General features: G+C 36.7%; 1 protein-coding gene across 5 annotated transcripts in view; it reads left to right on the top strand.

Moving 5' to 3' along the window:
* Positions 1-14,767, top strand: part of SCN2A (sodium voltage-gated channel alpha subunit 2) — an 83,626-nt gene that overhangs the window by 14,263 nt on the left and 54,596 nt on the right. For 4 of the 5 annotated variants that reach the window (XM_087730550.1, XM_087730545.1, XM_087730551.1 and 1 more), the window contains exons 2-4: positions 7,576-7,894; positions 11,040-11,160; positions 13,699-13,786. In XM_087730550.1, the coding sequence (XP_087586676.1) occupies positions 7,628-7,894; positions 11,040-11,160; positions 13,699-13,786 (476 nt within the window). In that variant the 5' untranslated portion in view covers positions 7,576-7,627. Of the gene's footprint in view, positions 1-6,069; positions 6,091-7,575; positions 7,895-11,039; positions 11,161-13,698; positions 13,787-14,767 lie in introns of those variants that run through there. The other variant, XM_087730549.1, reaches the window with a different exon arrangement.

Below are 14,767 nucleotides of genomic sequence, written 5' to 3'. Positions count from 1 at the left end.
AGGTAAAAGATCTGCGCTAATATTTGTTGACTGTACAATTGTTAGAGCTCTGTTCAGCTGCAGCATTCAAGCACTGAAGATCCATTTATTCATACTCTGGTGCCTTAAGCCCTATTGAGCTTTGCAGTTAGGAGAAGCACTAAAATTTGGAAGACACTATAGATAGCTAGTCCTTTGCACTCTAAAAGTGAGGGCACAGAGTAGCCTCTTAAATTCTTTTCTGTAGTGTGACGGATTAGCTCTTTGATCTGGCTGAAATGCAGCCACTTGTTTGTAGTTTTCAGCCAGACTGGTGAGCTGATCTGGCTAAAATGCAGAGGTGCAGAAGTGCTCAAGCCAGCACAGTGGGAAATGACTAGGGTGAGGGTGGGTGGAGAATGGAGCTGTCCCTTCTGACAGCACCATCTCATATTGGCTTAAGATTTTCAGTAACTGCATTTTCAAAGGTGACTTGCTAGTTATACATCCATTTAAAATATTGGACAATGTGTAGGAAGATGTATTTTTATATAGCTCTTCTAAGAGCCGTTTGGAAAAATTTGTTGTATAGAAACACCTACTGTGCAAATCTCACGATTCAGCACATAGATACTGTATGAAGAGATCTCTGTCAGAGCTCTGACTACTGAACATACAATGCAGCATAGTATGAAACACGCAAACCGCAAGCACAGGAAAATTGATTTTTATTTGCTGTCTACTAATTTCAGCAGTGGAGTGGTGAGACCATAAATCTTGGCAGAGATACTACACCAGCTGTAAACCTTCCACCTTCAGACAGGGCAATCAGATGTTATACAATCTTTCATGCAGTGCCATGGGTGCTGACACATCCAGAAGGGCTATAGCCCTTTGAAACAGAACAGTTTTTTTTTCCCAGCATTTATTTTACCCATGTGTAGGAATAGCAGGGAAGTGAGGTGTCAGTAAGAGAAACGACTATGAAATGGCTCTTTTAAACTTGATTGTTTTAATTTCTTTTTGTCAGACTAGGGGAAAAAGAAAATACTGGAAGGAGAGAGACATGAGTAAAGAGAAACTGGGGGCACCTCTCTCCTATTTCACACCAACGCTTCCTTAGGCACTCTCATCTCTTTCTCTGTAAAGAAGTCCTTGGGACTTTCCTGCATGTGGTGTCACTTGTTTCTATCCTGCACCCCACTGACTCTTCCAAGAACTTCCTCAGCCAACAGTGACTGAAATGAAAACCCCTTGCTTTTCTGGTTCTCTGTATATAAACAATAAGCTCTTGCTCCCTTGAGGCCTGCGGAGAAACGCAACAGATGGAGCAGCACAAAACAATGAGAAACCTACACTAACTAAGTCCCCAGAACAGTGATGGCCTGTTACAAGCTTCTTGATTCTCATCCTGATCAGTTTTGCTACAAATCTAACACTCATCACTGATCTTTCTTTTACAAGGCCTAGCCTTTCTTAAAGCCCTTGAACAATTGTGGTGTGTCTACTCTGTTCACTCTCTATTTTCACTGGTAAAAGGTTTTCCTAACAAATCCCTCTTGCTGCAGTTTAACCCCGCAGCCTCTTTGCCTATATGCCAGATAAAAAGAAAACAAATTCCTCCTCTTCCTTGGAGGAGCTTTCTAGATATATAAAGACTGTCACCGTGTCTTCCATCAATCTTTTCAAAGTAAAATTAAGACAGAAAGAACTCAAATAAATCCCACGATTCCTTGGATGTTTTCTCATAAGTTATGTTTTTATCACTGTGGTCTGAATTCTTTCCAGGTGGCCCTCATATTTTTTGAAATGTAATACCCAAGTTGGACGTACTGCTTCAAACAGAAGAGTAGAAGGTCATTTCACAAGTTTATAAATCCCAAGTACTTGCCTTTTTTTTTTTTTTTTTTTTTTGTAAAACTCACAGTTTTCACTCATGCTTGGTTTGTGATGCAGTAAGTACTCTAGATCTTTTCCTGCAGAGCTATCGGTGGGGTTTTGTTCCTCATCCTGTAATTTTTCAGTTACTTATTCTTGCCTAAACAGAAAACTTAGAACTTGTATCTCTTGAATTGCATCATTTTTTGAGACCATTTTGTTATTTGCCAGGACATGTTAAATTCTAATACTGTCCTCCTGTTTATCTGTAGCCCCTCCAAGTTTCATGTCATCTGCAAAGCTAGCAAACCTGTTTTTCAGTCATCTAGATCACCATGAATAATTTAGTAGTATAGTGTTTTAAGTAGCATGGGGGGAAGAGGTGACAGGAATTTCTTTAGATACAGTGTATTTGATTAAATGTATACTATTCACAAGATGAAAAAGCTCCTTTTTCCCTCTTCTACCCCCTTTGCTCTTTAAATGCAAAAAATACTATTTCATTTTAGAGTATAAACTTCAGGGTTTTTTAAAGATTAAAGTTCTTAGAGTAGTATTAACATATTTTGCAAACTACAGCAAATACCACAGTAACCTACGCTTTGGTCTAGGTTGCTCGTCACCATTATAATTTTGGGACAGATTTTATTTAAAATTTAATTAATTGTTTCAGGAAAGAAAGTGGAAATATGCCAATGTAATTTGCTCCTATCACAAAGTTGGGAGGCATTGTCAAAGAAGGAGCAAGCTATTATACAGAGAGGACTAGATGAGCTCAATGACTGGTGTTACTGGAATGAGATGAAATTCAGAACTGTAAATGAAAAGTCATGCACTTAGGGACAGTTCTAATATAGTACAGGAGCACACAGCTGGAGAGTAGAAGGATCACAGAACCACAGAATGACAACAAGTTGCCACTTGCGTATTTTAATGCTCCGCTTCAACATTGAACAAAGACAGTTAATTTTTACAGATTTCTGAGGAGAAGCTGGTAATCTGTTTTCCTTCTGATTTTATTAATCAGGATTGTCTGTAGATGAAGGGCTCCTAGACAGCCAGGAAAAGACTCAGAAGTTTCTCTCAGCTCTGTCCTGTCAAAAATCATTCACCCTCATGTAGAGTTTCTTTACATATGACACTGAACAGTTCTTCAACTCTGCCCTTTATATGGGCCATAAGTGTTTTTGCCAAATGAGTAAAAGACAAAGTCCACTTCAAGCTTTCAGATGTGCCATAGTAGTGGGAAGGTGGATACCACTGGTGATAAAATTATTCATAAAATGTACCCATGGCTGTAGGTAGGAAGTTAGACAGCAGTCAGATGTTACCTATTACCAGAATTATTCTTATTCCATGTTTATATTTCAGGTAAATTTTGACCGTGTTTGAACAATAGTTTTTAAATATAGGTTATGTTGAGTTGGTTTTTGATTGATATTTACTATTTGATTTGATCATTTTCCCTTCCTATCTCTACTAATTTTATCTGTTACATTTTGTCGTGGTTTAACCCCAGCCAGCAACTAAGCGCCACACAGCCGCTCACTCACCCCCCCATGACGGGATGGGGGAGAGAATCGGAAGAGTAAAAGTGAGAAAACTCATGGGTTGAGATAAAGACAGTTTAATAGGGAAAGCAAAAGCCGCACATGCAAGCAAAGCAAACCAAGAAATTCATTCACTGCTTCCCATCAGCAGGCAGGTGTTCAGCCATCCCCAGGAAAGCAGGGCTCCATCACGCATAACGGTTACTTGGGAAGACAAATGCCATCAAGCCGAACGTGTCCCCCTTCCTTCTTCTTCCCCCAGTTTATATACTGAGCATGACGCCATACGGTATGGCATAGCCCTGTGGCCAGTCTGGGTCAGCTGTCCTGGCTGTGCTCCCTCCCAGCTTCTTGTGCACCTGGCAGAGCAGGGGAAGCTGAAAAGTCCTTGACACTAGTGTAAACACTATTCAGCAAGAACCAAAACATGAGTGTGTTATCAACATTATTCTCATCCTAAATCCAAAACACAGCACTATACCAGCTACCCTGAAGAAAATTAACTCTATCCCAGCTGAAACCAGGACAATTTACTATTCCTATGTACTATCTAATTATTCGAATATATTTTAAGGATTGTTACTAGCTTCTCTAGAGGTAGTACCGTGGTCTCCTCTTTAGAAGTATATATATATCTCTTTTAGACTGCAAAGATCATATTGCATTTCCTGCCTATTCTGTCTCTCTAAAATACTTGTTTTTTCACCTTACAGCCTAGCAAGACTGTAGACCCAAGCATCTAAGGCAATGGGGTACAATGTCCCATTGGCTATTTCCTTTTTGTCTTTACTTTTCACTGTCCCTCCTAACGCTATGCATGTAGCTTGTATAGCACTGGTGGAAATCAAATTGAGATTTTAGGTAATTTCAGACCCATACAATAAGAAACAAATAATCAGACACTTTAACTTAATATACTATTAATGGGAGAATGAAGCTCCTTTTCTATATTGTGTGAATTAGCCCAGCTTTTCAGGTACTTGGTTTATTGTAACTTCCATAAGCAGCTGCATAAAGGCATATGTACATATCCACACATATAAATAATCAAAACACTTTTGTAGTTAGAAGCTCCTTTACCCCTTCTGTGAATCTCTCTCATAATCCTCTTATTTTGAGACTGCAGAGCAGCTCCCAGTAAACCACAGTCCTAATTAGAGCCAGCCAGAAGTTTTCATCCAAAGCTTTTTAACAAAAATATTGGTTACATGGAATTGTTCACAAAATTTCTATTGATTTCATTTAATCATTTGTGAAATTAGAAAGCCCTGTCAAATAAAAAACTTTTCTAAAAAGGCTTTTAACATTATTTTAAAATATTGTGATTACACAATGTTTAAATGATTCAAAACCAAATCAATACTTCTGATGTGGTTAAATTATATTTCTCATTCGACACATTTTTTCTTAGCTGCTGAAAATTTCAAAAGCACTGTTTTGATCCAGTCAAGCTGTTCATTCCCTCACCAAAGAACCAAATTATCAATATTTGTCCCTCTCGTCATTGTCCTTTTTTCAAAGCCACAGTGGCGTTTCTTCAGCTACTGTATTCTTTCCTTCTCCAACCTTTCTCGCTTTAGAATGACCCTTTGCTTTTTATTGCTTTCCACAGCTTCTATAGTCGTCTTCACAGCTGAAGGAAAGGAGATGGCGGAGGGACAGAAGTAAATGACTGCCTAAAGGTCTGAATCTATAGATACAGGAATGTGTTGCTTGAAAGTTTGAAAGAGATTTGGGTACATGTGAGAGCAGGAGGGAAGGGCACCAGGTCGATGATGGGGAAAGAGAGAGCCTAAAAAAGTGATATTAGTGCAGTGAGACAAAAAGTATGAAAATCAGTAAGCACAGAAAATACAGAGAAAGCAGGAGAGTGAAAAGAAGTAGGACGGCATTTAGGTGGGGTGATGCCCAAAGATGATGTCTTATTGATTTGCCACATGGGAGGGGCTTGCAGTGCTCCTGATCATCCAGTCTTTCTCCCTGCTACAGTGGGTGATTTCTGACCAGGAATTCACCACTGCAGTGAACACTCAAAACTGCCATCCTTCCCTCTCATTGCTGGCTTTCCTGGATTTAGAAAGAATACACATCAAATACATTGTAACAATTTATTTTAGAAAACTGATACAAGCTATAGCTTAAAATAATCCAGACTGCCGGTAATCCAGTCTCAGCAACTGCTTTGGTTGTACACTGTCTGTGCAACCTCCATTTTTCTATTTCTCTTACTTTGCTCTCCCTCCTACTTTCTTTCTGTGTCACCTTCACAGTTTTAACAGCTATGGTCTCATCAGCAGTAGCTGCTATATATTCAAAAGAATTTTTGAGAATCCTGAGACCTGGCTGGTTATATAAAATCGTGTATTTTAGTCCCAGAGTCTCAGTTTAAGCAAGTGTTCCAGCATGCAAAAATTCTTTACCATTTCTGACAAGAATTTATGGCTGTATAGCAATACCATCTAGTGGCAGTAAGAGTTGTAGCACTTAGTAGGCTCGCACAGGAAATGCCAGATTTGACTTCAATAACCAGGATCCTTCAGCAGGAAGTTAGGTGTGGTCTGTAGAAGGAGAATTTGGGGAAAAAAAAAAAAAAAAAAAAAGAAAAAATAAAAAAAAAAAGAAAAAGGAAAAGACATGATGGAATTTTAGCTGCAGTCTTCCTTGGTGCCATTCCAAACCCACATAAGTGCAAGATTCTCCACTGGTAATGAATTTTTAATTTTTTCCTGCAGTATTACAACAGGATTATGCCTTTTTTTTTTTTTTCCTCCTGTAATTAACAATAAAATCTAAGAGGATTCTGCAGCAGGACCACTTTCATTTTGCTAATTAACCCTTCTGCTGCTACTAGGCAGTGCAGCTTCCAGCAGCAGTTTGCTACAGACCGTCCATGACAGAATGCACCAGGTGCATTTGCCTGCAATGGAAGAGCATGCTCATAGGGAGACCTGCAGGAGTTGGGATGCGTGTGGATGTCTGTGTAGGTGTAAATGGCTGTGTGCATATGGTTGAAAAGAGGAGAAAGCATCGTGTTGCAGTTTATTTAGCAAGCTTCAAAAATATGAATTTGTTGCAGCTGTCCTGGAATATATGTATCTAGCGAGACAGTAAAATAGGATCATGCTGATTGTATTCTATCTATTGTGTAATTTTAATTTGATAATTGTTTCTTGGGTATATTGTCATACTCAGAAGTTGTTACTTTTTATTGCATTTGCTATATTTTTAATGTGCTTACTCAGGAGAAGGACTCTTGAGAAAAATTCTTGAAGGCTACGCCAGAGATCCCGTTTATGATTTCAGAACAAAGTATTTGCATTGGGAATATTTTCCACTTGTTCTTTTTAACTGAACTGTCTGGAGACATTAAGAAGAGATGGTTTGTCTCTTGTTAGTGAAAATTGTGAAAAATATATGCAATTGATATGGTATCAGATGTAAAAGACCTAAGTGCAGTATGTAATGATTAAAGATCATTTTTGTTTAATCCAGCAATTCTTCCAGTGCACAGTGTGTTGCCAGGCAGGGGCTCTGAATACAGGTGCTTATGCCTGAGTCTTGTTTCCTGAGCTGGCAACTCTGCAAAGGCAGCATATTTGTACCCGAAGAGTGCTTTCAACTGATCCCTATGGCCTTACATGGCAGTAGTGGATTCTAGGAGTCATTTCTGGTCCTTCTAGCTAGAGGGAGGGTTGGTCCAAGGTGCAGCTTTCAGGATAATAAGGAGGTGAATTGTCTGGAGTCCCACTCCTCAACACCAAACCAGGAATGCTTCAGAACTGTTGACTCCTCACACTGAATGTGGTGGAAAATATCTCCTACTTTATTCACTGGAATGCATAGCATTACCCTTGATAAAGGCAAGAAGATGTTATTATATTGTATGTGACTTTTTTTATACAGTCTATAAAATTGGCAATCTATCGTCACAAGCACTAAGTGAATTTTAAACTAAATGTTTTAAGAATTGATGCCTTCAAGACAACTCTAAGAAGCCAGCTGCAAAGGAAAATGGTTTGTCTTGAAATAAAAACAAATTAAAAAATCCATGTCACAGCAGCCTCATCTTGGATGATAGTTACTGAATGTAACAAGATGTCCCACAGAAAATTATATGAAGGTACATTCCTTTACATTGTTTGTAGCTATTTGTGTTGCTCTAAATTTTTTCTGTTTTTTATATTTTTAGCACTTTTTTGTGAGAGAGGCTAAACAGTAATTAAGAGGTGCAGGATGAAAAGATGGCACAATCAGTGCTGGTACCACCAGGACCTGACAGCTTCCGCTATTTCACAAGAGAATCACTTGCAGCTATTGAGCAGCGTGTCAATGAAGAAAAAGCTAAAAAATCCAAACAAGAACGCAAAGATGATGATGATGAAGATGGCCCAAAGCCCAATAGCGACTTGGAGGCAGGAAAGACACTGCCGTTTATTTATGGCGACATACCTCCAGGAATGGTGTCCGAGCCCTTGGAAGACCTGGACCCATATTATATCAATAAAAAAGTGAGTGTGTTATATATTTCTATCAGACCTTAAGAAGATTAAAATATAAGGAACCATCTCACAGACATAGTACTTCCAGTATTTTGGACCCTGTCTTTAGGTATAATACATTCCCCCAGCAGCTGATTTCATTGGCAGAAATCTCAATTGTAAGAACGGAAGTTAGTAATGAAAGTTTGTGAGACCTGGTATGTAGGTAGAGATGCCTTTAGGTTTATTTTAATATACCTGGTATTTTACTAAAATTTGTAACTTTCAATGTTTTACACACAGGAGAATTGAAGAAGTAGCACAGGGGTTATCTTTAGAATTATTTTATTAATTGCTGTATTATAGATGTGAAAGGCGCAGATCTTCACTATAAAACCCATCTCAAAGGTAGCTAGACACCTTCTCACTAGCTTTCTTTACTCTCACGTGGAAAGCCTAGTTTGCATTCTCTTGTTGCTGGGAAGGATAGGGAAGTATGCAAATGTAATTTCTCAGGATATGCCGAAGATCTTCCTCTTCCATTTTGTGCTCAATAGAGGCATCATATATCCCATTTAGACAGTCTGGGTGAAAAATTTTTCATATCCAGATTTATATTGTTCTATGATTGCTATCAAAGAGGAGGCGTTTAAAAGAGGGAAATAAATAAAGAGGAGGTAGGAATTCCTCTTGGAGTGTCAACAGAATGTTATGTAATTTTAAAAATATTTTATAGAGATGTTCCTTTTTTAAAAAATAAAACCTCGTATTTTCTTTTTGTTTAAAGTAACAACAACAACTGTTGTGGCCAAGCACAGAAGTGCTGAACTTTACACTTTTGACCAGATGGCCTTGGGTTTCCTCCAGAATTCCAGTCCCTCAGATTTTGGCATCATATATATTGCACCATCATTATTCTACTAGTAAAGAAAAATTCTTTTATTTTTGTGTCTTCATAATTTTTTTCTCATGCTTTCTATTCTTTCCTGTGGAAAATAGCTAATGAATAAAAACAAGTGAATTTAAAAAAAAAAAAAAAAGAAAGCAAAAAAACTACTTCAAAGAAAAAGGAAGAAAGCACCCAAGAATTGTTAGGAGTCAAACTTCAACTAAGTAAAAAAATACAAATGAAGATATTTCCTGCAAGAATTAGGGGTATGACTCATCACTAATATGTTGAAACAGTAACAATATAGGCATACCGTGATAAAATAAAGAGAGACAACAGCTTTAAAAAAACTAGCTGTACCTTAAATGCTCATTGCAGAATTTCTAAAACTCAATTCATGCTATGGAGAGTCATGAGTTAAATTTAAAAACAAGGTTTTCAATTAAATATTGTGTTCTGCTCCCTTTACTCAAGTGATTTACGCTGTTGAAGTCTGGAAGTAAGGGAAATGGAATTTGGGTCAAAGTGCTGATCCCTTTCCTTCCTTCTTTCCCAGTTCTGCAGTAGTAAAATATCTAAATTCAGTGCTGGAAATCCTAAAGTTAGCACATGTATTATCATGCTTTGGAAACTAGAAAAGTAATTCTGCAATGAACTGTGGACACAAAGTAAAATCCTGCTGAATTGCTTGTTCCTGATTGAGAAATGCATAGCAGTTGTCTTGATCTTTTCCAAAAGCATAGTGGTTTCTAGTGGGAGACATAAGACTCCAAACTATACGTGCATTGCAATCATAATTTCTCCTATTATTTTTCTTGATGTTCTTTGCATATCTTTGAACATCCTTCTTTAAGTCAGGCTCCATTTTAATTTTTTATTGTGTCTTGATGAGTCAGCATCGCACAAATGATGCTTCATCAGAGGTTTTCTCAAAGTAAAGGGAACAGAAAACATTTGAAAAACTCTAATTTGAAGGCAGGTTTTCTTGAACTCCAGGAAGAATAGTAATAGAGTTGAAAAGCAATGGTAGCAAAGATAGTACCTTATAGACCAATACTTTCTCCTCTACAATAAAGGACCAAAGTATGGCTTGAGAATTAATGGGCATCTGGGAATGCAAATATGTTCAGTTTGGAAGAGCTGAAATTTATGATTTCAGGCAGGGGGAGGCATTGTGTATTCAGGATTACAGCTGCTGTATTTGGCACACCTGCTCAGAAAGTAGAGCATAATCTTTACAAATGCTGCCCTCTGATTCCAGCTGAGGCAGATCATGGCTCCTGGCAGTGCTCCAGGTTTCCATGGCTTATGTTCCCTTTGGACTTTTTGGGGCTGCCACAATGCTAGTTAGATCCACTTACCTTCAACGAGCATGAACTTTCACCCATGTGTAGAAAGAAGAGATGACAGAAATAGATAGGAATTTCCCTAAATGTATGGAAATCTAAATAATTTTAAAACTTACTGCGTGTTAAATAAAGGCTTTATTCTTCTTTATTTCCCAGGTTTTAAGAAAACTATTACATTTATAGATGCTTTTTTAAATGTTGGCAGTATGCATGAGTTATTGCTGAAACTGTGGAGACAGTGAAAATACATGGATTATTGAATTCTGTATTAGGTAAAAGTAAAGCATGACGTAAGAAAAATAGACAGAATTGCAGGTATGAAACTCTCATAAGAAATAGTTAAAAAGAGAAGCAATATGTTATTCTTAGAGTACAGAGAAAACTATCCAGTACATTAGTGTTATGTTGAAAAACTAGTTATTGAACACTCTCAATTTCCTTATTTTCATGAAGATCACTCCTCAAATCTAGATCACTTTGTAGTACTATTGTCGTAGTACTTTGATGTGATAATTAATGCTGGTTATTTGGTTCAGGGAATGTTGAAGTTTTGATAGCTCTCATTTTTTTTAAAGTTATGTACATCAGTGTATATATTATAAGGTACAAAAGTATACTAATTATTGAAATATTACGTACATTTGTACCGTATATACCTGTCTTTGTTTTCTAGCTAGCAATATCAGGATTACTTATGATTTCTAAATAAACTTATTCAAATGTTTTCATGCAATTATATTTGTAGTAATTTGACTGGACTGTACTATGTGTGAACTGGACAAGGGGATTGTGATTCTGGGGGAGGTGTAAGTGGAAGAAGATTTTAACCAAATATGATTAATGATTAAATGAAAGTGGTTCTGGGTTTGAACTTATAACTTGTTTGTAACATGGTATCTTTTAAATGCTGTTTTTCATTCTGTGTTTCTTTTTCCAGACCTTTATAGTATTGAATAAAGGGAAGGCAATATTCCGATTCAGTGCCACCTCTGCCCTGTACATGTTAACTCCTTTCAATCCTCTTAGAAAAATAGCTATTAAGATTTTGGTACATTCATATCCTTTTCAAGTGGTTAGTCTAAAACTGTAGTGAATCAGATGTTACTTAGTATTTAAATCATTCTCTGGCACATGTCCCAGGATCAGTATGATCTATAGTCCTTTGTCCCTCTTCTCTCTACTATTTCTGTCTTCTGTTCTTTTTCTTATTCCCTTTTTACAGTTGTTGCCATTGCTGGATCTTAATATAGTAATATCAGAAGCCAGACAACCAGTCATAGTCCTTTGCAATTTCTTCCTGTGTCTTTTTTCTTCCCCCACCTATTTTTTCCCTTCCCTCTTATTTTTCCTATAAGCATCACATCTTTTTTTGTCTTTTCCCCTCCTCCACATTTTTCATAAACTGCAGATGTAGTGCTCAAAATACTTTCAGTTCTTCACTGACACTTTGTGTTAAAAATCCAGTCTTTGATCCCAGGTTTGTGCTTCCATGAATATTTAGTGAAAATATGGTTTCATTATTCCTTTTCATTTTCTGATACAGATCACAATTGCAGAAGGATAGGTTGATAAAGCAGCTTAGGTTTCTTGTTTTATTATACATTCTCAGTCCTATATGTATCTTACATGTCCATTTTATTTCTTGATCATTGTTGCATTATGCACTCATAATCCTGTAGATGTTTTAATTTCAGTCTTCAAGTATGTCGTGAGATTTCCACATTGCAGATAGAGATTTGCAAAGCTAAATCATCATAATGACTTACCTATTATTTTGTCTTTTTCAGTGTTTTGATAGCTGACTATAGTAGACATCCCACTGGTCTGATCCCAAATGCTGATATGAGCAATGAGGGCATTGACTTCAGCAAGTCTGCTTACTTAAGGAACAGATACAAATTGTTGCACACTTACATTTTACAAGAGTCTAACATAAGCACACTGAAAGCAGTTTTGTGTAGCATTACATATAGGGATCCTAAGACCATGTGCAATAAATCTTGAAAGGATTTTTTAAAATCTTGGTATAATGGAAATCTGATAATTACAATGGTTCTTATGTGCTGGATGTTGTTGTCAACGGCTAGCCTACAAATGACTTCAGAATCAGTCATGATATTACATAGTCTGTTTTGTATTTGCTTGCTACAGGTGTCACTACAAATAATTATTTGTCAATTATATGACACTCCTTAGCATGTTATAGAGCATTATTCAATTACGTGGAATAATGGAAGATTATGGGACGGAGATGGTGGTGAAGAGCTAGAGTCACCAAAGTCAGAATGTCAAAAAATGTTTAAAATTGTGGGAAGGTATATTCTAGTTATTTCTCTACTGATGAAAGAATAGTGAGGATTTGCAACTCTGAGAAGACATTTCATCAAAAAGGATTTTGAAAGCCTATGTAAAATACAGGCTTGTGAAACACTCTTATAAGACATTCTTTTTTATGTTTTTTAAAATACCTTTCTTTCTCTTCTGCTCTGTTCATATATGAATTATATAGTGAGAAGCTAGATTCTGAGTAAAGGATTTGAAATATATTTACTGAGCAGAAAACCCGAAGAATTGTTGAGTGTAATGCCACAGTTGTTTGACAGTTCAGAAGGCAGAAGTATTTACTGTCACGTGAAGTTTTTTCCATTAATGCAAAGAAAACTTTGTGAGGGGAACCTCACAGTACTTCCCACCCCTTGGATTTCGATTTAGGAGCACTGTGTGAACCTGCACTTTAGTTACGGAAGCTAAAGCTCTTCTCAAAATCGAGCTTTATCCTTTTTATAGTTTTAGGTGATGGTGCCATCACGTGGACATTTTGTGCTTCATCTATATGGTTTTCATTTTGGTGTTTCTATTTTCATTTCTAAGAAGAATGTCATCAGTCCTGAGAGTGAAAGGTTGTAGATGAAGAGCAGTTCTGTTAAAATCAATGAAGTTATTTATGAATTGGACCTGTTCTGGAATTCTTTTTAGATTTCTTTTTTTGAGAATATAATGTGCCTTCCCCTCCATCAATATTTATATTACAAAAGCCATACATAAAGCAAACAGTAATAAAATAATTTTCCCCCTAAAATTTCCCTATGCTCTCTCCTACTATGTGATAACTAGATTTCAATATATGTATTATAATGATAAGCAAAAATGATGATACATGCCAAAATTTATGGTGAAACATAAAAGAAGAAAAGTGAACAAAATATATTTTTCACTGTTTTGTATACGAGGTAGATCAGATTTGTCTAGATCATCCAAAACAAATGCTTTTTGTGTTATTCCACTAAATTAGAAGCTACTACTTCAAACTTCCACATTTTCAGTCAAAAGAAAAAGTAATCTAAGGTCTTAAAATTAAGCCCTGGGTTTTTTTAATATCTTTTAGATTTTCTAATTTTTAGTAAGTGATTGTTCTGTCTTAGCTAGGAAGCAGTGACTATGGAAGCTTTAACATATTCAGGGCTTTTCCCTGAGTGTTAATGGAGCAGGGGAGGAATAAATAGCTCCTGATAGTGGAAATCTGCAAAAGCAGCATGTTATTTGATACTCTTTTTATGAGATTTTCTGGCTTACATTCCTTAACTCTTAACTTACATTATTCAGCATGCTTATCATGTGCACTATTTTGACCAACTGTGTGTTTATGACCATGAGTAATCCTCCAGACTGGACAAAGAATGTAGAGTAAGTTAAATGGATTTTCTTTGAATAATATTCAGTAATCTGAAATAAACTGCTGTAAATTATTTTGTATTAGGATGGCATCCACTAGCAGCAGCTACCTTGTTGGCATATCCTTTCAACAGCTATTCTGATGCTACTTGCTTCTGTGTAATATTAAATACATATATTTTACAACACTTCCCTCATTACAAGTTGTTCGATGTCCATCCTCGGCAGCACTAGATGGGGAATGTAAGAAGAGAAGCTAGTCTTATGACCATGCAAAAAAGTGGATTATAAATATTTTCCACTGCATTCTGTGTCATGTCTGTGCAAGAATGTGGGGAAATACACTCTTCCATCTCTATTGCAATAACCGTTACAGATGAAGGGATCATCTAATGGATGGCTATGTTCGCCATAGTGCAGCTTTCCTTTACCAAAGACAGTCTAACAATGGAAAGCTTGTATGAACAATAAGCTATTAAAAAAGTGGTTTAAGTGGTTGGCTATTCTTTTCATAGGAAGAGAAAAGGTCCAATATGATGTCAACTACTTGGCGCTGATATACAATTGGTACATATTTTGTGATAGTTCCAAGGCTGTAGACCACAGTGTGAAACAGTGCTCTTCATGGTGCTTCATTTTTGCAATAGCATTTTATGCTTCTGCTGCTTCTTCATTCCTAACTGCTTTGGATGATTTGTACCTGTTTAATCTTCAGTAATCAAAAGTGAAATCATAGGGCTATTAAAGTCAGTGGAGGCATTCTCATTCTGAGTTCAATATGAACATACATGTATTCAGGATGTCTAGCATATAGTAAACATTTATGAATAAAGATAGCTAGCTTGAATATTTCTTCATGTCAGTATATTGTGCCGTTTAGATATACAACAGAAGTCCTTCTCATCTGTTGAGTAAAGTTGTGCAGGCAAGAAATTTTCGGTTTAGTAATTGAACTGAAAAAATTCACATTGGAAAATTGGTTTAAGGTTGGCT

This window comes from Nipponia nippon, unplaced genomic scaffold, assembly GCF_047370975.1.
Source record: "Nipponia nippon isolate SJK-2023a ecotype South Korea unplaced genomic scaffold, ASM4737097v1 scaffold_5, whole genome shotgun sequence".
Classification (NCBI taxonomy): Eukaryota; Metazoa; Chordata; class Aves; order Pelecaniformes; family Threskiornithidae; genus Nipponia; species Nipponia nippon.
Note: the sequence above shows the minus strand (reverse complement) of the source record. Positions and strands in the feature narration are given on the sequence as shown.